The sequence below is a fragment of the Mya arenaria genome, chromosome 4 (assembly GCF_026914265.1).
Source record: "Mya arenaria isolate MELC-2E11 chromosome 4, ASM2691426v1".
Lineage (NCBI taxonomy): Eukaryota > Metazoa > Mollusca > Bivalvia > Myida > Myidae > Mya > Mya arenaria.
In genome coordinates this window covers 73,573,774-73,598,305 of record NC_069125.1, presented here as the reverse complement: position 1 = coordinate 73,598,305, position 24,532 = coordinate 73,573,774, and the positions used below count along the sequence as shown (strand labels likewise).

Sequence of the window (24,532 nt, the reverse complement as noted above, 5' to 3'; positions counted from 1 at the left end):
TGGGAGTGGATGTTAACTGGTGTCTGTTGTACTTTTAAATGAGATTGTTGAGCATCATTGAACATATATGTATGTGAACACCTTCCATAATGTTAGAGCAATTTTTTCAAGGATTGAAATTTCTAATAATACCCTAGAATAGAAAAAACGATTTCCAAAATTAAACTGGTAAAGAGAATAAAGAAAAAAATAGCTAACACTCTATAATAGTCTCTATTAAGTGAATGATGCCGGGTACCGGTATATCAAATATCTATCAACAATCAAAATAGAACAAAAGTCTACTGGCAAATTTATTTGACCAAGTTTCTTTTTCTGGACGCACCGCTACTGGTATAGTGTATTGAAAAAAGGATATGAGATGCCGAGAAGGATGTATGGCCCCATCCAAGCGAGGGCCACAGCGAACAGGCGGCACCGGATGTCTGTCGTCACCAGGAACGGCTCAACAATTGCCAGAACTGAACACACACATACACAGGTAAATACATGACCATTTCAGGGAGAAAACACTTATTACTATTAAATTATAAGAAGTTACATAACTTGTAATAATCAATCTCCAATGATAATAACATTAGCTATAAAACAATAATCAACCACTGACAAGAACAGTATAAACAATTATTGATAAATAGACAAAGAAACTTTAGAAACCATGTTTATGGAAATTGATAAAAGATAAAATACTATTAACTTACTAAAAATAATCCAACTTAATATTTGACTGACAAGAGGTGTTCTCTTGTCATTGGCAGCTAACGCGGCTGTGTGTCGCATTATAAATATAGCTAATGCCATCATTAATATCTGAAAGAGAATAAACATTCAATTTAATTGTAGTTGTATATATATATATATCTAAATCTGAATAGGTTGCTTATAAACTAAAACCAGATTATAATTACATCTCCATGTAAAACTATGTTCTTTTCTTTAACAATAGGTCCACATATTCCTCTGAACATTCAGGGATTAAAGCATTTTATGGCTTGCAATTTGTTTGAAAATCTTTTCAAAATGTGGATTACGCATACCTAGCTTGATCTTGATTTCATAACAAGAGCTGTCACAGAGACAGCGCATTCGACTATTCCGCTGCTTTTCGGTGTATGGATTGAAAAGTTTTGGCAAACATGCATGGATCACTGTTAGATTAGATTTCAATGCAATACATGATGTGCTGAGATATTTACATAAATTGAATTGAAAATATTTGAGATGGTACGCAAACTTTAATGTAAATTCTAAGTCGAAAAAGGGGCATAATGCTGTCAAAATGCTCGATACAGTGACCTCCTCCTGTGTATAGGTTGGGGGCATGATGGTGAACAAGTGTGTGAAGTTTCAAAGCCAGATGCCAATGGACTTTAAAATATTTGAGGTGGTACGCAAACTTTAAACGTAAATTCTAAGTCGAAAAAGGGGCATAATTTTGTCAAAATACTTGATACAGTTACCTCCTCTTCTGTACAGGTCGGGGGCATGATGGTGAACAAGTGTGCAAAGTTTCAAAGCCATATGTCAATGGACATTGAAAATATTTGAGGTGGTACGCAAACTTTAACATAAGTGGTTACGCCGACGCTCGGGTGAGTAGGATAGCTCTCCTTATTCTTCGAATAGTGGAGCTAAAAACATTCATTTTAATCAAAGTTCAATGATTTTTTATCAACATTGAAGCCCCTGAAGTGTTAAGGTTTTGTTTTCATGTAGCAAAGTGACCTAGTTTGTGGTGAATGCACCTGACCCAGAAACATAGTTGATTCAGATTTAATGAAGATGAACATTCTGACCTAGCATGTGATCAGGTGAATTAAAACAAGCAAAGTCTTGCTTAGTCTAAGCTAGTATTTTCTCAATGAAGTCTAGGCCCTAACCTTAGTAAATATATTACAAAACTGTTTTACAATCTAGAACAAGTAATCTCCCAACAACATAAAAATACTTGTCTTCCAATCCATTCAAAAACATTTTATATTGGTTTTTGTACATTGTGCATTCAAATTTGTATTTCATTGAACTGAATATATGACCTAGTAACCTAACCAAGTTTAAAAAAATATAAAATATTTCATCAAGGCAAACATTCTGATGAAGTTTCATGAAGATTGGACCAAAAATATTGCAAATAAATATAAAGCCTCTAGAGTGTTCACAAGGTTTTTACATAAGCTTTGACATAGTGACCTAGTTTTTGACCCCATGTGACTTTGTTTCAACCTAATCCAAGATTTTATCGAGGCAAATATTCCAACTTTTAAAGTCTACTGAGGTTACATTAATGGGAACTTTCTGACCACAGTTTGAACAATGTCTGACCAATCAATACCAACATTTTGTTTCAGACATGACCCAAAATTTAGCCTAGTGACCTAGTTTTTGACCCAATATCCCCCTCACGAAACCTTTGTTTCAGCAAGGGATAAAAAATAATAACAGGATATCACAATTCTGTGAATCCATAAAGTAACAATGTTATTATGAATGCATAGAACACATACTTGGAAGCCATATATCAAAAACTGTTTTCTTCTTGCCAACTGCCTGTTTGCAAAACTGAAATAAAAAAATCTTATTCCTTATTATGCTTTATCATGTGCAAATATAAATGTCACGCTAAGCATTTCAAGGATTAAACCATTCAAGCAAGCATACAACAAATTATTGTGTCACTTCAGCATAATTATGGTATTATTCTTAACATAGCAAAATTAAATTAGCTTTTCAAATAGGCATTTTACACAGCGGTACAGCCAAGAATTTGATGCAAAAAGTCGTAAAATTGCAATGTGACTTTCAGTATTGTTACAAGTCTTGTATTTTGAATCGTCTTGCAAGCATTTTACCAGAGCCAGTTTTGTGATTTAAATGCAGTCAAAATATTTGGACCACTGTTCACACTATAGACATAAATGCTGGTGTTCACTTACCTTCTCATGACATAGAAGGCTACTATAATTGCTAAAACACCACCAATAACTCTGAAAAGGAAGAATGCAGGTTCAAACTTACTGTATTCATTTTTGAGAGAAAAAAATCCCACTCATCTAGAACTCAGATTTTTGATAGAAACTAGAATTCTTCAAACTGAATAAGTCACCTATTGGGAGCTCACATATTTTTCTAGTAAAATGGTGACTGACCTTTTAAACTTTGCCCTCAAATTAAACAGCGGTCACCAATGTGCATACCAAATTTAAAGACTCTAAACATTATTGATCAGAAATGAAAGTGCCTGTATTCTTTTAGAAATGGTCACCATGACCTCGACCTATTGACCATATTGGAATGACCACCAAGGTATAAGTCTCTACACCAAGTCCTTCAAAAGAAATTGTTTGGAAACGATGTTTGATGTGGCTGCCACTGGACAAAGCAATCCCTATGCCATGCACAAAAGGATCACAATTTTTAATGAGCATGATGCACATATATCAAATGCCATTGTTTATATGTATTAGATCAATCTAGTTTTCCAGTAATTGTATACAAAAGCAAGGACTTAAAAGATCATTTCAAGTGCAGTAAAAGAAAAGGAAGAACTTACACAAGGTTGAACTGGAGTTCCCGAGTTCCAGTGGGGATGAGGGCGAACACGCCCATAGCAACACATGAAGCGCTCCACTGTATCATGATGCCCTGCAAGAGGAAGGTCATTGTGATGGGGAGAAAGCAATTCATTTAATACATCATTCTGCTATCAGACAGTAAACAAAATACTGCTAAGGCATTTTATAGTTGCTCATGATAATGTATATAATTTACTTTTATTATGAACCTACAGACACAAGTATCAGAAAAAATAATTATCATTTTACAATTATACGAACTGAAAAATGTATTACCGTATGTAAAGATTATTTTTTGCCAATAAATTCTATTCTTTCAATTACTGAAAAAAGCTCACCTTATCCAACAGATCTTGTTTTGAGAGCCAGGGCCATGCAGCAAAGCACAGTATGGGTAATACCATCAACTGCTTGTAGTAGAACCCCATCACCTGGAATACAAACAGTGCGGTCCATCTCTGGTTTCTGTCACTTTATAACATGAATTCATCATATCTACCTTCAAACAAGACAATAATTAAAATGTATCATAACTGCAGTTAAACTAGTATATAAGCAGTGGTAATGTTATCACCAGCCCAGCCCTGTGCAGGTAAACTTTCCTGACATGCTCATTTTCTTCATTTTATACAGATGCTGGTGCCAAGCGCTAGTGTAAGAATTCTGGCTTGTTTATTATTAAGTGATGACGGTTGAAGGACATGTGAACAACCTGAATTTAGAATCTCACCTCAAACATTTTATACATTTAACTTGAACTATGCATTTTATGATTTTTTTCAAATTATTGGGTAATATGAATAGCATGGCAGCAAAACTTCTGAGACTTACAACATCGCAAAACCTCTAAAATCACTCTTACAGCCTCCGGAAAACATTATCAGTAACATTAACAGTAACTGCCTAATTTGTCTTGCTTCGAGCCCAGCTTATATGACAATGTGGTAGATTTCGAGCCCAGCTTATATGACAATGTGGTAGATAAAATCCTCTGCAGAGTACTCACCCCTGCTTGCAGCCCGAGGAAAGTGAGGGCAATGTATGGCAGGAGAGGCTTCAGTGACCCAGAAAACACCAACATCTGTCGATAAACATCAAACCTGCAAAATATATACATCAGTTAATGAAACCACAGTCTGAAAAACTACGGTTGTAATAAGATACTCGTAGGAAACACTTGCTTAGAACGCGTGATGAGCAAACCAGACTTTCATATTATTGTGGTTTAACAAACTGACATGCCAATTCTTGTCTGTTTTTCTTTCAGACTAACAATGGGCATAACTTAAATCTGATATCCAATATCATACTCCAAGGTGCAGCCTGGGTCCAATGTCATACTCCCAGGTGCAGCCTGGGACCAATATCATACACCCAGGTGCAGCCTGGGACCAATATCTTACTCCCAGGTGCAGCCTGGAACCAATATCATACACCCAGGTGCAGCCCGGGACCAATATCTTACTCCCAGGTGCAGCCTGGGACCAATGCCATACTAGGTGCAGCCTGGGATCAATATCTTACTCCCAGGTGCAGCCTGGGACCAATGCCATACTAGGTGCAGCCTGGGACCAATGCCACACTAGGTGCAGCCTGGGGGACCAATATCTTACTCCCAGGTGCAGCCTGGGATCAATGCCATACTAGGTGCAGCCTGGGACCAATGCCATACTAGGTGCAACCTGGGACCAATATCTTACTCCCAGGTGCAGCCTGGGACCAATGCCATACTAGGTGCAGCCTGGGACCAATATCCTACTCCCAGGTGCAGCCTGGGACCAATGTCATACTAGGTGCAGCCTGGGACCAATATCCTACTCCCAGGTGCAGCCTGGGACCAATGTTATACTAGGTGCAGCCTGGGACCAATGTCATACTGGGTGCAGCTTGGGACCAATGTCATACTAGGTGCAGCCTGGGACCAATGTCATACTAGGTGCAGCCTGGGACCAATGTCATACTAGGTGCAACCTGGGACCAATGTCATACTAGGTGCAGCCTGGGACCAATATCCTACTCCCAGGTGCAGCCTGGGACCAATGTCATACTAGGTGCAGCCTGGGACCAATGTCATACTAGGTGCAGCCTGGGACCAATGTCATACTAGGTGCAGCCTGGGACCAATGCCATACTAGGTGCAGCCTGGGACCAATGTCATACTAGGTGCAGCCTGGGACCAATGTCATACTAGATGCAGCTTTGGACCAATGTCATACTAGGTGCAGCCTGGGACCAATGCCATACTAGGTGCAGCTTGGGACCAATGTCATACTAGGTGCAGCCTGGGACCAATGCCATACTAGGTGCAGCCTGGGACCAATGTCACACTAGGTGCAGCCTGGGGGACCAATATCTTACTCCCAGGTGCAGCCTGGGATCAATGCCATACTAGGTGCAGCCTGGGACCAATGCCATACTAGATGCAGCCTGGGACAAATATCCTACTCCCAGGTGCAGCCTGGGACCAATGTCATACTAGGTGCAGCCTGGGACCAATATCTTACTCCCAGGTGCAGCCTGGGACCTAATGTTATACTAGGTGCAGCCTGGGACCAATGTCATACTAGGTGCAGCTTGGGACCAATGTCATACTAGGTGCAGCCTGGGACCAATGTCATACTAGGTGCAGCCTGGGACCAATGTCATACTAGGTGCAACCTGGGACCAATGTCATACTAGGTGCAGCCTGGGACCATTATCCTACTCCCAGGTGCAGCCTGGGACCAATGTCATACTAGGTGCAGCCTGGGACCAATGTCATACTAGGTGCAGTCTGGGACCAATGTCATACTAGGTGCAGCCTGGGACCAATGCCATACTAGGTGCAGCCTGGGACCAATGTCATACTAGGTGCAGCCTGGGACCAATGCCATACTAGGTGCAGCCTGAGACCAATGTCATACTAGGTGCAGCTTGGGACAAATGTCATACTAGGTGCAGCCTGGGACCAATGCCATACTAGGTGCAGCTTGGGACCAATGTCATACTAGGTGCAGCCTGGGACCAATGCCATACTAGGTGCAGCCTGGGACCAATGTCATACTAGGTGCAGCCTGGGACCAATGCCATACTAGGTGCAGCCTGGGATCAATGTCATTCTAGGTGCAGCCTGGGACCAATGCCATACTAGGTGCAGCCTGGGACCAATGTCATACTAGGTGCAGCCTGGGACCAATGCCATACTAGGTGCAGCCTGGGACCAATGTCATACTAGGTGCAGCCTGGGACCAATGCCATACTAGGTGCAGCCTGGGACCAATATCATACTCCCAGGTGCAGCCTGGGACCAATGTCATACTAGGTGCAGCCTGGGGGACCACTATCATACTGGTAACGCCCAGGTGCAGCCAACAACACTGGCACCAAAGCTATGACAATACCATAATTCTTTCATCACAAATCAGAGAAAATTAGAGATTGCTTTTTTGAAAAAGCGCATGTCTCCCCCATTGTGTGGTCGTAGGTGAGAAATAATCAATGATGGACATGAAATTTGTACTTCCTCCCTACCAAGTTTGGTGAACCTAGGTCAAACCATTCTCAAGATATTGAGCGGAAATGTTTTTTACATTGGGGGTCGCCGCGACCTTGACCTTTGACCTAGTGACCCCAAAAACAATAGGGATCTTCTACACCTCATGACCAACCTCCCTACCAAGTTTGGTGAACCTAGGTCAAACCATTCTCAAGATTTTGAGCAGAAATGTTTTTTATATTGGGGGTCGCCGCGACCTTGACCTTTGACCTAGTGACCCCAAAAACAATTGGGATCCTCTACACCTCACGACCAACCTCCCTACCAAGTTTGGTGAACCTAGGTCAAACCGTTCTCAAGATTTTGAGCAGAAATGTTTTTTATATTGGGGGTCGCCGCGACCTTGACCTTTGACCTAGTGACCCCAAAAACAATTGGGATCCTCTACACCTCACGACCAACCTCCCTACCAAGTTTGGTGAACCTAGGTCAAACCGTTCTCAAGATTTTGAGCAGAAATGTTTTTTATATTGGGGGTCGCCGCGACCTTGACCTTTGACCTAGTGACCCCAAAAACAATAGGGATCCTCTACACCTCACGACCAACCTCCCTACCAAGTTTGGTGATCCTAGGTCATGCGGTTTTCAAGTTATCGATCGGAAACGAACAAAGCATTCTCCTGATATTGCACGGAAATACTTTTTTTACATTAGAGGTCACAGCGAGGTTGACCTTTGACCTTGTGACCCCCCAAAATATAGGAGTTTTCTAAACCTCATGATCAACCTCCCTACCAAGTTTGGTGAACCTAGGTCAAACCATTCTCAAGATATTGAGCGGAAATGTTTTTTACATTGGGGGTCGCCGCAACCTTGACCTTTGACCTAGTGACCCCAAAAACAATAGGGATCTTCTACACCTCATGACCAACCTCCCTACCAAGTTTGGTGAACCTAGGTCAAACCGTTCTCAAGATTTTGAGCAGAAATGTTTTTTATATTGGGGGTCGCCGCGACCTTGACCTTTGACCTAGTGACCCCAAAAACAATAGGGATCCTCTACACCTCATGACCAACCTCCCTACCAAGTTTGGTGAACCTAGGTCAAACCATTCTCAAGATATTGAGCGGAAATGTTTTTTACATTGGGGGTCGCCGCGACCTTGACCTTTGACCTAGTGACCCCAAAAACAATAGGGATCTTCTACACCTCATGACCAACCTCCCAACCAAGTTTGGTGAACCTAGGTCAAACCGTTCTCAAGATTTTGAGCAGAAATGTTTTTTATATTGGGGGTCGCCGCGACCTTGACCTTTGACCTAGTGACCCCAAAAACAATAGGGATCCTCTACACCTCACGACCAACCTCCCTACCAAGTTTGGTGATCCTAGGTCATGCGGTTTTCCAGTTATCGATCGGAAAAGAAGTGTGACGTACGGACTGACGGACTACCGGACTGACGGACAGGGCAAAAACAATATGTCTCCCCCAGAGAGGGGGAGACATAATTATAAAATCAATGTATAATTCAGAACATTTCTAAATTCATGTTTGTATTAAACTGCCGTAGTAAGTTACATAAGAGTTTATCAGAACTTGATCTAGAACTTGCCTTAGACACACTGCCAGCCATATTGGGTATGGCAGAAGAACATAGATGTACTGGGTCCATACTGTATGCTGCACTGTAATACAACATCAACTCTTTCAAAATAGTAGTGGCATTAACAGGTTAACTTCTACAAACATACTTTGGAACACCATGAAGTGAACATACATGGAAACATGTTAAAATCTATATATATACATAAACATAAACAAGTACCTTTTATTTGGCAATACAAACCAGTGTTATCTGAAAGTTATGGTTTCACTATGCTTGACTAACCGAAGAGGACAACAAAAGTGATGACTGCCAGGAGAAGGAAGAAAAATATGATGCCAGCCTTGTAGCGACGAGACAGTTGGGCAGGGTATGGCATTGATGCTGAAACATCATTCTCCTCAAACATCAGTGACACCAGATACACCATCCATCCTACATATCCACTCACAACTGCGAACCTGTAGAGGTTTTATCATGAAATTAGGCATAAATAAACAAAATTAGGTAAAGCCTTTAATGCATGGTAACAGTATGGAAGGTATTGAGATAATGACACAACTGGCAGCTTTACACAGAGATATCATGACACAGAGATAGCTTTATACAGAGATATCATGACACAGACATAGTGTTACACAGAGATATCATGACAAAACTGGTAGCTTTACACAGAGATATCATGACAAAAAGATAGCTTTACACAGAGATAGCTTTAAACAGAGATATCATGACAGAGAGATAGCTTTACACAGAGATAGCTTTACTCAAAGATAGCTTTAGACAGAGATAGCTTTACACAGAGATAGCTTTACACAGAGATAGCTTTAGACAGAGATAGCTTTACTCAAAGATAGCTTTACACAGAGATAGCTTTACTCAAAGATAGCTTTAGACAGAGATAGCTTTACTCAAAGATAGCTTTACACAGAGATAGCTTTACTCAATGATAGCTTTACACAGAGATAGCTTTACTCAAAGATAGCTTTACACAGAGATAGCTTTACTCAAAGATAGCTTTACACAGAGATAGCTTTACTCAAAGATAGCTTTACACAGAGATAGCTTTACTCAATGATAGCTTTAGACAGAGATAGCTTTACACAGAGATATCATGACACAAAGAAAGCTTTACACAGAAGTATCATGACACAGAGATAGCATAATACAGAGATAGAATGAAAAGAGATCCCCACAAGCAGATGCAAACACTCCCTGTAGTTTATTTTTCTCTAAAAAGGGCATCACTCAGCAATTATTAAAGTGAGAGATATTGGCCCTGCAATGAGTGCTTATATTGGCACACATGTGTACACAGTTTCATGTAAATGTCTTGAATGGCTATTAAAGCTGCACTCTTACAGATATACCAAACTTACAACTTTTTTTTGTCTTGGAAAGGGCAAATTTTTGCATAATTATCTGCAAACCAATGATAAAAGATGGCTGACAAAAGATCAGACTGCAGATTTTCATATTTCTGTTCGAAAATTAATGTTTTATGGCTTAAACCATTACTAATGGTTTAAGAAAAATGCATAAAACATCAATTTTTGAACTTGAATGTAAAAATCTGCGATCTTAATTATTGTCAGCAGTCTTATATAACTGGTTTCCATGCATTTTCATACAAATTGGCTCGTTCCAAGACAAAAAATAAAAAAGTTGTCAAAACGTTCAATTTGTGAGAGTGCAGCTTTAAGCATATAAATGACTTGAATGGCTATTAAGCATGTAAATGACTTGAATGGCTATTAAGCATGTAAATGACTTGAATGGCTATTAAACATGTAAATGACTTGAATGGCTATTAAGCATGTAAAAGTATTGAATGGCTATTAAGCATGTAAATGTCTTGAATGGCTATTAAGCATGTAAATGACTTGAATGGCTATTAAGCATGCAGGGATAATTCTAGTAAGCGATTTCCGCGATTTCTCGCATAAAAATCGCTCAAATCGCATCCAAATCATATAAATGCGAGATATTCTCGCGCTTGATCGCAGTTTGTGTATTTTGCATCTTTTCCCTTTTGTTGTTTTTCAAAATAAAGCATCGTAATCGCTGATGGCTTTTTGTTTATATTAATTGAATTACGGACGAATTGCCTCCCCTACATTGAACGCATTTGTGTTATCGAATGTTTTAATCGATATCGTCCACGCACTTGTTTTTGCGACCCGGAATAATTTTGTTTACATGGGTTACCACTGCATTTTAAAGGCGTCTACAATATCGGAAGCGTCAAAATGTCAAATCAGAAAACGTTGTTTGCATTCCTTGAAAAAAGTCTCTGGACCAAAATAAAATACCAGCTTCAGATGAAAACAAAAATGGAAAGCCTTCATCTCCCCCCAAAAAAGTCAATGCACCTATCAGCTAAAATGGCTAAATCCTATTTTTTGCTCAAGTATGATGAGTATGAATGTTCATGATGTCGGAACTGTTAACAAGTGTTTTCTTCTAGTCAAACAAATGTATATATCATATCTATATATCTATATATTGTAAATTTGTAAATATACCGTATTGATATTTATGAATAAAGTTACTGTTATGCATTAATTTTTCACTGCGTTATCCATGTATTATAAAAATCTCACTGAAATTAAAATTCTCTCACCAATTTTGGACAAATGGGAGCAATTCTCTCATTTAAAATCTTACATAGAATTATCCCTGAGCATGTGAATGTCTTGAATGGCTATTAAGCATGTAAATGACTTGAATGGCTATTAAGCATGTGAATGACATGAATGGCTATTAAAAATGTGAATGACTTGAATGGCTATTAAGATGTGAATGTCTTGAATGGCTGTTAAGCATGTGAATGTCTTGAATGGCTATTAAGCATGTGAATGACATGAATGGCTATTAAGCATGTGAATGACTTGAATGGCTATTAAGCATGTTAATGACTTGAATTGCTATTAAGCATGTGAATGTCTTGAATGACTATTAAGCATGAAAATGACTTGAATGGCTATTAAGCATGTGAATGACATGAATGGCTATTAAGCATGTGAATGACTTGAATGGCTATTAAGCATGTGAATGACATGAACGGCTATTAAGCATGTGAATGACTTGAATGGCTATTAAGCATGTGAATGTCTTGAATGGCTATTAAGCATGTGAATGTCTTGAATGGCTATTAAGCATGTAAATGACTTGAATGGCTATTTGAAGCATGTGAATGACTTCAATGGCTATTAAGCATGTAAATGACTTGAATGGCTATTTGAAGCATGTGAATGACTTCAATGGCTATTAAGCATGTATACGTCTTGAATGGCTATTAAGCATGTAAATTATTTGAATGGCTATCTGAAGCATGTAAATGTCTTGAATGGCTATTTAAAGCATTTAAATGTCTTGAATGGCTATTTGAAGCATGTAAATGACTTGAATGTTTTTTATAGGCAACGATCAATTTTGGGACACAGACGCTGACTTCAAAGTTTTTTCAATACCTCTACCTTTTTCTGCGAAATGACAACTTAAAAATTACACTTGCTTAAATTTAAAAAATCATCTGCTTGATACATTTTTAGTCAGACATTGGCAGAAGCAATTAGTTTCAAACATGTTTAATTAATACAGGTAAAAAAAATATACTTGCTATTAAAAATTTAATATTCAATATCTTGGCTAGTAAGTACTCCTTTCTGATGGACAACTCACCACAAATGGTTTCGGTCATATGTTGTGTAGTATCGGATGCCTCTCAGAGCCAGGCTGATGCTTTGTTGGCACTCCTGTATCTACAAGCAAACAAAACACCACTCACACACCTGATACTCCTGTCAACCAATACCACATTATCATGTCAGGCGCTTGCTTGTGATATTGAAAGTGTTCACATTCATTTAATGGTAAAGGAGAGATCAAAAAAATTGCCATAGAGATACTGTTAACTTAAAATCAATATTGTTTTTCTTGGAACATTCTGGGTTTTTCCTGAGAAGCACTTTAATGCTATCTGAGCAAAATGTTAATTATCTTTAATCATCTGTAATGTGTACTAAAATACAGTACTGTTTTCTCAAAATAATGAACTAATAATGCCTCCAGATTTATTATTGACATACTTATTATATATAAGGTGTCTATATAATACCTTACATGTTTTTCATTTGGTTAATTGTGAAACAAAACCAAGATGACAATTGTGAACTTACTGCTTCCTTGAACTGCTTACTGGCAAGCTGTCGAGATATCCTGTCTTTAATATCTTCCTGAAAACAAACACCATTATCTTTACAACAACAGTTTATAGCTTAATAACATTATTGCTTCTATAAAGTAAAACTCCTTCATACAATAAAAATACACATATAACACAGGCTGGATATACCCATAAGGCTTATGATTTGTTCAATGTTAAGGCTTTTACAATAAAGTTTCAATTATATAAACAGGCCTCTTATTAAATTGAGGTTCCATACCCCGGCCAACCAGGATTCAGTTTCACTTATTTCTTTCGCTTGTGACCAAATCTGATAGATTTGTAGCTTATGAAATCAACCCTGGTTTCACTGTTTCCTGAAGTGGATAGAAACAGGTATTTGTGAGACCATTTGCATTCAACCCATGACTTTTAGTGTGCAAGGCAGGCTTACCAGAGTTCCGGCGGAGAGGGGCTGGAAGGGAGTGAAGGCAAACTTGATGGACCTCGTCTCACGCTCCTCACGCATGCCCTATATAATTTATAAAGATAACATGCTCATTTAACAAGACTCATGAAAAGTAACATAGAGTTCTGTATGTTACATTACGTTTGTTTAAAATATAATGCTAGCATTATTACTCATAGCAATTCAAATACATAGCACAACCATTCAATGCCAATACCACCTACTGTTTTAGTAAGACATTACTTGGTGAAACAAATTACTGTGTGATATGATTCAGTAAGTGAGCACATACCTGAACCTGGGCCAGGAGCTGCTGGAGGTTAGCATACAACATCTGAGCCATCTCTTCATCACTCACATCAAACACATTGTCTGGCATGGGCAACTGTAACGAACATATACTGAAGTCAAAATACATAACATTCAATCTGTTAGCTCTTCAATTTTAAAAACTGGCATACTTATCAATCTTACAGTGACATTCATTCAAGGACATTGCTTAAGCCACTGCACAAGAAACCACACATTGAAGGGCGATAGTCCTAAACATGGGACTTATTAATATATTAAGCGTTCTCATCTGCACAGCCATTAAGAACCAGTAAAATCCTAAAAAATAAGTATGTTTTAGAAAAGAAAAGAAAATACACAGTGACAGTACTGTTTTATAACATTGATGTATATTGTTTTGTATCATGTAATGGTTTGATTCCACAAATGTGACAGTGTGATCAAAACACACATGACAGTAATTGTCTGTTGTTGCTTTTTTAAATGAAGTGAAATTGATTTACTGCATGTAACAAAGAGATAACTGCTGGTGGAAACACAGCACATGATGTTTACAGATAACAATAATGATGTAGGAGAAATTGCCACAGTTCATTCTCCCTCGGGCTCATTATCGCCCGGCTACAATCATCATGATCATTATAGGTAAGGCTTTAACAGTGACTATAACTATACTTGTCAAGCGCGCTCCTAGTCTAGTTATATAAGTCACCTCATCTACGTTAAAAAAACATTTACAAGAAGAGTCTATTCCCAGCAAAATGCCTGGCAATGGTGTTTGATAATCAATTCCTAGACAGACAGAGAATAATTTAATGTCATCAAGTCTTATTTGTGTTAAAATGACTTCACTTGAAAGATAATTAGCGTCACATGGCCAATGACGTGATAGTCATAAAACAAGATGACAGTGATGAAGTTAAAGCATGTGATATTGTTGACAAAGCAATTTGAAATGCCTCCTATGGGCATATGTTTAAATCTGTATTTCCTAGCTGTCAAAGAATCAGATTTTCCATTTTTTTTATAAAAACAACAATATAATATTTATTAAACAATTGGTCACACAAAGTTTAACTTCAGAATAACTATGACGTTCTCCTGTGAAATACCGCAGACAACCTGTTGGTTGATATAAGTCAAATACACAATGGACATCAACAAACTTCTACAATGACTTAGGTCGCAAGAAAATAAAAATAATACAAACATACAAAGTTAAGGAAACAGACCAGAATTTTACCATTACAACGATTTTTCTTGTGGTCTCCAGTTTAATTCAATTGATTCAAGCCTGAAACTGTCCAAGAATACTGGGAAGTGTTTATCCTTACTTCTGCTGTCTTAATTATTGGCAATCAATTCAAGTTGATTCTTATTACATTTAAGTATCAGATCTGGTTCCTTATAATGTCATGATTACACGGCCGGGGGACAATAAGATCTCCATTACACATGACTTATTTTCAGCATTCATAGAAACAGGTCTTAAATATAATACATGTATCTGTAGCACTCTCAATATCATATGTCAATGATACCGAAATAAAGAAAATGAATACAGCTTGAAAAATCTACTCCACTCAAATTGGAAAACCCTAACCAATTTTATCACAATTCAGAAAGCCACAAGCAAAGATAATGGTCTCGAGTTAACTAACTGAGGGGAGGATAATTTGCCCATCATGAGCATCAACAATGGCAGACTTTGTGCATTTACTCCACAGTCACAATTTAATATGTGACATAATGTCATGTCAGTATCATATTGGCCTTTAAAGCCTGCTTAAAAGCACACAATAAAGATTGATGCCAAAACTTTTTTGTTTTTGTTTTAATTTTAATGCATTGTCTTGCTTTTATCATTTGACTTTAATGATAACAAATATAAAGCCTCTCAATCTCAGACTCAAGATGTTCTTGAATACAGAGCCAGCACATCATTGTGAATATTTTACTTGTCATTTAAGGGATATCCAATTTCATAAGCACTGATACAGTTATCGCCAAGATAACATACCGACCAAATGAAGAGCATTAACGTGCCCATTTTTTGTTGGCGCAATCTTTAAATACAGGATAAGTGATCAAAGCAAATACGCTAATATTAAAATTAATTCTTTAGTTCAGAAAGGAGGCATCTTTAGAAAAGAGAACATTCATTTCATGTAAAAAATAAATATCCTATTAAATCTTTAACTATCTGCAAGCTGTAATAGCATAAATGTACTTTTCAAACATTTCAATGTAAGATTATCATGTTTTAGACAGAACAAGTGTTTGATTTTATTCAACGTTCACTCACACATTAAATACAACTAGCTCTAGTTTAGCATGAAACAACATGTTCTTCTGTATAAAAGCTGGATCTTAAAATAATGTTTAAACATGAGCCTGCATCAAACATTTGTTTTTGTATTATATTCTTAATAAAGGTTACACTTTAATGTACAGCTCAGTAAATCATAGACAAAACAAAACATGACACTCTTACACAAGAGTTTATTACAGGTATTACTGAAAATATTATTACATTGTACTATAGTTCATTTAACAAGAGCTGTCACATAGACAGCGCGCTCGACTATTCCGCCGCTTTTCATTGTAAGGATTGAAAAGTTTTGGCGAAACATGGATCACTGTAAAATTAGATTAGATTTCAATGCAATACATGATGTATTTGCTAAGATATTAACATAAATGTTGTTACATACAAAATTTTAACCTGAAATAAAGGGCCATTATGTGCAAAATACAGTTATCTAACTTGGTTATTCAAGTAGGTTGGGTGGTTGAGTACCATTGTATAAAGTCTCATTGCAATACATGAAGTAGTTGCTGAGATATTAACCTATGTGTGCTTACATGCAAAACCTTAACCAGAACTTCCAAGTCAAATAATAAAGGCTCATAATTTGCATTATATTTACAAAGGGTTATCTTACTTCATTAATTTAGTAGGTTAGATAGTTAGGAATACATATCTAAAGTTTCAATGCAATGCATGATGTATTTGCTGAGATATTGACTAAAATGTGGTTACATGCAAAATCTTAACAAGAATTTCTATGTTGAATAACAAAGGGCATTTATTTTGCATTAAATGCAAACTAGAGTTATCTAACTTGGTTAATTAAGTAGGTTGGATGGTTATGTACCATTGTATAAAGTCTCATTGCAATACATCAAGTAGTTGCTGAGATATAAACCTATGTGTGCTAACATGCAAAACCTTAACCAGAATTTCTAAGTCGAATAATAAAGGGCAATTATTTGCATTAAATGCAAACAAGTGTTATCTAACTTGGTTAATTAAGTAGGTTGGATGGTTGAGTACCATTGTATAAAGTCTTAATGCAATACATTAAGTAGTTGCTGAAATATTAACGTATGTGTGCTTATACATACAAAACCTTAACCAGAATTTCTAAGTCAAATAATAAAGGCTCATTATTTGCATTAAATTCAAATAAGTGTTATCTAACTTCATTAATTTAGTAGGTTAGATAGTTGGGAATGGATATCTAAAGTTTCAATGCAATACATGATGTATTTACTGAGATTATGACTTAAAGGTGCTTACATGCAAAACCTTAACCAAGGTGTGACCCTTGGGTGAGAAGTATAGCTCTCCTTATTCTTCGAATAGTCGAGCCAAAAAAATGATTATATTTCACAAATACCATAGATCACTGACTCAATCTCTTCATTATAAATTATGAATATGCTGATATATAATTGTTTGAAGGGTTTGAAGGGTAACTTGGTTTTGGTATCCATATAAATATGTTATACATTAAATACTTTTGAAAAGGTAACACCCACTGATGCTGTTTATTAAAATGTTGATGTGTATGTACCAATGTCTGCTCTTAATGTCCCTTTTTAAAATAACAAAAAATATTTTTGGGACCAATCGAATAATATTTCCCAGCAAATGGGACGTTGATGTCTGCCCAACTTTATAGGCTTTTAACATTCACTATACGGTTAAATGATAACCATTTAAATCACATTAATAAATCTTGCGGTGAACTTAAACCAGCCCTTTTCAATCCAGTACTTATTTAGTTTGTTTTGTCTCATAAATGATGTTTGGAATTGGTAGAGAAGAAGTATAAACTTCGGTAAGATTCAGAATAAATTAGAATAAAAATACAATGTTCACTCTAAATGTTACAACTCGATCATCCTTATGACACAAGGTGATGGAATAAGGGGTAAAATCCTCATGATTAAAAGGTCTGAGGAGTGAATGAAGTGAATTTAACCCTTTTTGTTCTTAACATAGATAAGATCGTGCTCTCAGCGATAAGATATCATCTTACCCCAATTCTTAAGTATTAAACATGAGGTATGTATTGTGGGTCAACTGGTTATATTGTAAATATTGTTAAAGCACTTTATCAGAACAATTTTACGCTTGGCTAAGGATGTCAACCTTCCCTAACAATCCACTAAGTAAGCAGTTATAAGACAACATATTTGAGATATTTTTTTTAAATCACTGTCTTTTCATTTGAAAAATAAATAAAAAAATGTTTGCAGGATTAAATTACACCACAACAGACATTGGCAAGCAATACAGTCAGGCTGTACTGACATTGGCAAGCAATACGGTCAGGCTGTACTGACATTGGCAAGCAATACACTCATGCTGTACTGACATTGGCAAGCAATACACTCATGCTGTACTACATTGGCAAGCAATACAGTCAGGCTGTACTGACATTGGCAAGCAATACACTCATGCTGAACTGACATTGGCAAGCAATACAGTCATGCTGTACTGACAGTGGCAAGCAATACACTCATGCTGTACTGACATTGGCAAGCAATACACCCATGCTGTACTGACATTGGCAAGCAATACACTCATGCTGTACTACATTGGCAAGCAATACACTCATGCTGTACTGACATTGGCAAGCAATACAGTCATGCTGTACAACATTGGCAAACAATACACTAATGCTGTACTACATTGGCAAGCAATACACTCATGCTGTACTGACATTGGCAAGCAATACACTCATGCAGTACTACATTGGCAAGCAATACAGTCGTGCTGTACTGACATTGGCAAGCAATACACTCATGCTGTACTGACATTGGCAAGCAATACACTCATGCTGTACTGACATTGGCAAGCAACACAGTCATGCTGTACTACATTGGCAAGCAACACACTCATGTTGTACTACATTGGCAAGCAATACACTCATGCTGTACTACATTGGCAAACAATACACTCATGCAGTACTACATTGGCAAGCAATACACTCATGCTGTACCGACATTGGCAAGCAATACACTCATGCTGTACTGACATTGGCAAGCAATACAGTCATGCTGTACAACATTGGCAAGCAATACACTCATGTTGCACTACATTGGCAAGCAATACACTCATGTTGTACTGACATTGGCAAGCAATACACTCATGCTGTACTACATTGGCAAGCAATACACTCATGCTGTACTACATTGGCAAGCAATACATTCATGCTGTACTACATTGGCAAGCAATACGTACACTCATGCTGTACTACATTGGCAAGCAATACACTCATGCTGTACTACATTGGCAAGCAATACACTCATGCTGTACTACATTGGCAAGCAATACACTAATGCTGTACTACATTGGCAAGCAATACACTCATGCTGTACTGACAGTGGCAAGCAATACAGTCATGCTGTGCTGACATTGACAAGCAATACAGTCATGGTGTACTGACATTGGCAAGCAATTACTGGAGTTTACATATTATCATAATGTCTGGTTTGCAGAACATTACTGTAACCGGCAGGGTAAGTTCATATAAAAACATGTAATTAAGAAACCACAAGCTGTATTCATAAAGCATCTTAATGAAAGAATTCAACTAAGTGAAAAAATGGCTTAATTTCAAGTCAAATTCTATGAAAACTAAGAATGGAATTAAACCAAAAATATGAAAATAGCAAGCATAAAATCCAAATAAAAAACGCATATGAATAAAAAATACTGTTATGAAAAATAGAGGGGATTAAAAGTATTCTGTGTTACAAATTTGAAAATGTCAGTAAGTAAGAAGCTTATGTGTTTTATAATCTTATTAAAGTATTTATATCTATGTCTTTATTCAGATGTATAATTAGAACAATAATTAGAACAATAATTAGAACAATACGAGGGATGAATGCGAAAAGGTTCTTAGTGACATTAAATATAAAGTAGATGATTGAACCTTTTCGCTTTCATCCCTCAAATTGACATCAGAGCCATCAGTGCCAATTGTCTCAGCGCATTAAATAATGTGACGGCCCCGGATGTAGGCTTCCAAACAAACTGACTGTTCCCATTCTCAAACCCAGTCACAGTTTGCCGTCACTGCCATGACAAACCCGTAAACAGTCCTCCCTTTATTATGAAGCAAATGCTATATATAAATAACCTAAACATGCTTCTTTCCGTTCAATAAAATATATTGATCTGAAAGATAGTGTTATAATTTTGATTGTAAGCTACTTTTTGTGATCAAGGAAATAAAAAGTTATTTGTCACACATTTCTATCTGTTTTGATGAAGTATTTAAATGTATTTGAAAACTATTCAGGTAATGGCAAAGTTTTGCAAATACATCAAAATGTAGAGAAAAATGTATCAAAACTCTACATGAAAGACGTAATATAATATTACCTATCTGCTAGATAAATTGATACCATAAGAAAGTTACTGCCTCAGTGGCTGTCAATGTCTCCAAAAAGCAAACTTATACAACAGGTTTAAATTTGTAAACAGTCTTGTGTGACTGTACTACATTGAAGCCTAGCTTATGTGCACTAAAACAGTTTGGCCCATAGTGAAGACTGATTTAATTTTGTTGGGTAGAATACAACACTCAGTAAGCAACCCAAGCATACACTGCAAGCGGGGAACCAAACAGCAAACGTTCACCGCAAACAACTGAACACACTGCTGTACTTAAGTGTATAGTTTAAAGGGCCTTTTGAAAGAGCCCCATGTCTTCTTCTGAACAGAAACAAATCCACAATGGAATGAATTGAACGCCTTATTGTTATGTTCTTAATTGTTTAACCATGACACTACCATATCATTCCAGTTTCCCAGCATATTATGATACAGCATGGCCCCACTTTGACACATTAAGTTGGCCAGTTGCAGTATGGGGTTATGGTGAAGCATGGTCCCACTTGTAGACATAAAGGTTTAGAATTAGGAAACTCACCACTGCATTTTTGGGAAAGGGAATACCAACAAGTGCTGCCAGCAGGCCGGCCATGCTCGCCTGGTTAATATCTGTACGCCTGATATCCTGCAAACCCCAGGCTGAAAATCACAAAACACATTTTTTAAAACTGGATGATATTAATTAAGGTGGTCTAGCCATAAAAGTCAGTTTTGTCATTAGCTCTTAAATTAATATATGACAAAGACATTAAGTTTGCCAAATTTTTGAATTTCATACATTATCTTACATATTAGTTAAAAAAACAATAATCAAGGCATACTACAAATATATGTTTTTACCTTCTGAGAGCCCGTCAGCATACTTGGTAGTTTCAGTGGAAGGTTTTCTGAGACCAGGGCCCCAAACAATGAGTGGGGTAAGGGTTTCATCTGCAGTTCCATCCCCATGGGCTCCTGCAAAAATATGCACATCTTCATATAACAATGACCAGAGGTCTGTTTCTTATAATGATCTTTGTGGTAACTTCAATAGTCTCAAAACTGTACTTGTAAATGTATCAACTGTTTTGAGGTAGAACGTAGTCTTGTGGTATAGAAGTTCACCTCTTACCCTAAGTGTGGGTTCCATCCCCACCACAGTACTGGTTTATGCACAGGAAATAGACACTTAAGTGATTATATAATATCTAACAATTATACAATTGACTAATTATGCAGGCTTTCAAATGACCAATAACAAAAAAGTAGGGATATATATATAGGTGGGGTTTTTTTTAAAAGTAAGGTAAAATAGGGATATTAAGAGCAAAAAGTACGGATAGTAGGGCTGTTTTACTTATTCAAAGTGTGAGGATAGTAGGTATAGTTTTTAATCATGTTTAAATGATGACTGATATTTGCAGATAAAAACGTATACTCTTATCAGCAGGGAATAAGTAAATATGTCAAAATTTTAATGATGAATATGAGTTATGACCATGACCTTTGACTCTATGACCTCAAAATCCATAAGAGTCTTCAACTGTTCACCCAAAACCTAAATGTCAAGTTTGATGACCATACCTCAAGGAATTATTGAGTTATCACTCGGACAAGCTTTGGTCTACCGACGGACCGGCAGACAGACCGACCTACCGACTGACTGACCGACATGTGCAAAGCAATATACCGTCTTCTTCAAAGGGGGGCATAAAAATACTAGAAATAGCTTTTTATTAATACCAAGATTTAGATTATTTCAATCAATGCATTTAGTGGAAACTTTTCTATTATTTCTCGAACAATTTACACAAAAAAGTAGGGATAGTAGGGCTTTTTAAAGAAAAAATAGGAGCCTAACAAAAAAGTAGGGAAAAGTAGAAAAAGAAGGGCCCCTTGAAAGTCTGAATTATGACTAAGACAAACACCATGGAAATAATAGTCATTTGAAGTCCTTCCAACAAAAATCATACAACAATAATATTCTGGCATCTAGGCCAACAATTTGATTCATTTCAATAATCCTCTTCCATTCAAGAAAATATTTAGCAATATCACATTGGGTCATTAAGTATGACAATGAACTTAATCTGTACAAATATCAGCCCCTGGCTTGTATACAATTACACACTGACAAAAAATCAAACCATTATGAGTAATCTCGTATTTCATAGTTCAAAAAGTAGTACAGAACACTGAATTGAAATAAACCCACAATAACACATTATTGAAGCAATACAGCATTAAGTTTAATGAACTTTTAAACATTACAATAAATATTTGGTACATCGAATGTACATTCCCGGACAGCAATGGAATAAAACCATGTGTAAACTCATCTTGTTTACTTGCAAATGTCACTTTAATACATACCCTGCGTAAATAGTGTTTTACAATGCAACTTCAAACCATGCTATATTTACTGGTCAAAACTTTCTTATTCATGAATGTGAACACTTATTAACTGCTCCTCACCCCAATCTGTCATGCCGTGATCAGAAGTAAAGACGTAGGCAGTCTTGCCGTCACTGCCGTAGTGCTGCTCCATTGTTGAGACCAACTTTTGTACCCCATCATCAACAAACCGGATGTGCTCCAGATAAGACCTGAATATATTACCGTACACACCATATCACTATGGGACTGGTCAGAGAGATTACACACCGTACCTCTAAAGGACTGGTCAGGGAGATTACACACCATATCACTATGGGACTGGTCAGCGAGAATTTCTTACTAACATGGGCTGTTTAAACATATTACTATTTTAAAGAGTGTGCATGTTTATTTCTTATATATATACTACATTAGAATGCTTTCTTAGAAAATTAATTTTCATATCAGAATCATGACCAGAAGTACCATAAAAATAACTAATAAGTAAGGTTTGGACAACAGTTAAGTTCATACTCAATGCTCATGAATGGAATATACGTTTAAAAGAATATAACTAATTACTTGCGCTATTAAACTGTGTATAATTTCAATAATTCATGTGTTAAGTGCAGTAACTTTTACTTCATACTTTGTTGACTTAAGCTCTTATCTATTTACTTCAGTTTAAAGCAGATTTCTTAACTTCTTCTGATTTACTGCTTATATAATTTCCTCTAGATAGTGTGTTTACCCTTTTCTGATTTACTGCGTGTGTATTTTTTCCTGTAGAGTTCCACATTATAACTCAGTCAACAAACTTAAGGTGATTGCTAATCAATCAATACTGGCTTTCGGATATAAAGAACAATTATTTCATTCATTCTGCTCAAAAAATGCAAACCTTGTCTTATGTCTTCTATATACAATTTTACACATTGTGTTTAAATATTGAAACACAACTTGCTAGTAATATGTTTCAAGTTACAAATATTAAAGCAGCAGTCATTTTAAAACATGACATTGTTGGCCATTAATGCAGCCCAACTGTGAGGTACTGACGGTGACGAAGGTCGGACAATGTAGCCGCTGTGGTCAAGGCCTCCCAGATGGAGAAAGAACAGGATTCTCTCATTTGACAGCTTGCTCTGCAGAGTAGTGTCCTCCTTTGCTTCTAGGAACAGCTTCTGCAATTGCAGAATGGTCATTTAGAATATGCATGTTTGTCCTTGGCTCCCATGTTTAACTATATATACATGTACAAACTTTTTCTGGCCAGATTTTTAGAATGACCCCCCCCCCCCCCAAAAAAAAAAAAAAAATTGCCTACAAAAATCACCTACTTTTTCGTTGTTATTCATTAAGTTAACCATAATGCCACTAATTATTATGACTTTATACAATATTAGATGCCAGGAAATTAATAAATAAAACTAGGCCAATTTTTCCTTAATGTTCATGAGAACAGAAAAAAAATAAACAAAACTTTTGCCTATCATTAACATGGGCGTAGCTAGCAATACAGAAATATGCAGATGCATTACATCCGCTACAAAAGAAAAAAGCAAAAACTGCAAAATGGGTTAAAACTGGGAGGCAATAGGCCATTGACACTGAACATAGGTTTAACATTTATAACAGTCTAACTACACTCCTGTCAGATTATATTGATTTTTTTTATTTATAATCATTAAACCAGTGTAGGTCTTTATTCCTTAAACATGTGAATTCAATGTGCTAAAGTTGAGTTGAATAATGGCAATATTTTAAATAAATTTTTAGCCCTCCTTCCCACCCTCTTCAAAAAGGTGCTTATTCTCTCCATCAGATGTGCTCAATTGGATCAATGAGTCTAGCTCAGGTCTCCAATAGGAATTGTAAGAGCCAATCTACCTGGATTGAT

At 36.9% G+C, this 24,532-nt stretch overlaps 1 protein-coding gene across 2 annotated transcripts in view; it reads right to left on the bottom strand.

The window, feature by feature from the left end:
• The window catches only part of LOC128231339 (GPI ethanolamine phosphate transferase 1-like), a 46,087-nt gene that overhangs the window by 14,273 nt on the left and 7,282 nt on the right, over positions 1-24,532 (bottom strand). For both annotated transcript variants that reach the window (XM_052944015.1, XM_052944014.1), the window contains exons 5-21: positions 23,692-23,816; positions 22,732-22,862; positions 21,118-21,231; positions 20,816-20,916; positions 13,582-13,674; positions 13,275-13,352; positions 12,834-12,890; positions 12,337-12,416; positions 8,938-9,113; positions 8,662-8,734; positions 4,579-4,672; positions 3,911-4,003; positions 3,551-3,642; positions 2,934-2,984; positions 2,505-2,559; positions 702-810; positions 360-461 (exon numbers count right to left, since the gene is read on the bottom strand). In XM_052944015.1, coding sequence (XP_052799975.1) covers positions 360-461; positions 702-810; positions 2,505-2,559; positions 2,934-2,984; positions 3,551-3,642; positions 3,911-4,003; positions 4,579-4,672; positions 8,662-8,734; positions 8,938-9,113; positions 12,337-12,416; positions 12,834-12,890; positions 13,275-13,352; positions 13,582-13,674; positions 20,816-20,916; positions 21,118-21,231; positions 22,732-22,862; positions 23,692-23,816 — 1,624 coding nt within the window. The remainder of the gene's footprint in view (positions 1-359; positions 462-701; positions 811-2,504; positions 2,560-2,933; positions 2,985-3,550; positions 3,643-3,910; positions 4,004-4,578; positions 4,673-8,661; positions 8,735-8,937; positions 9,114-12,336; positions 12,417-12,833; positions 12,891-13,274; positions 13,353-13,581; positions 13,675-20,815; positions 20,917-21,117; positions 21,232-22,731; positions 22,863-23,691; positions 23,817-24,532) is intronic.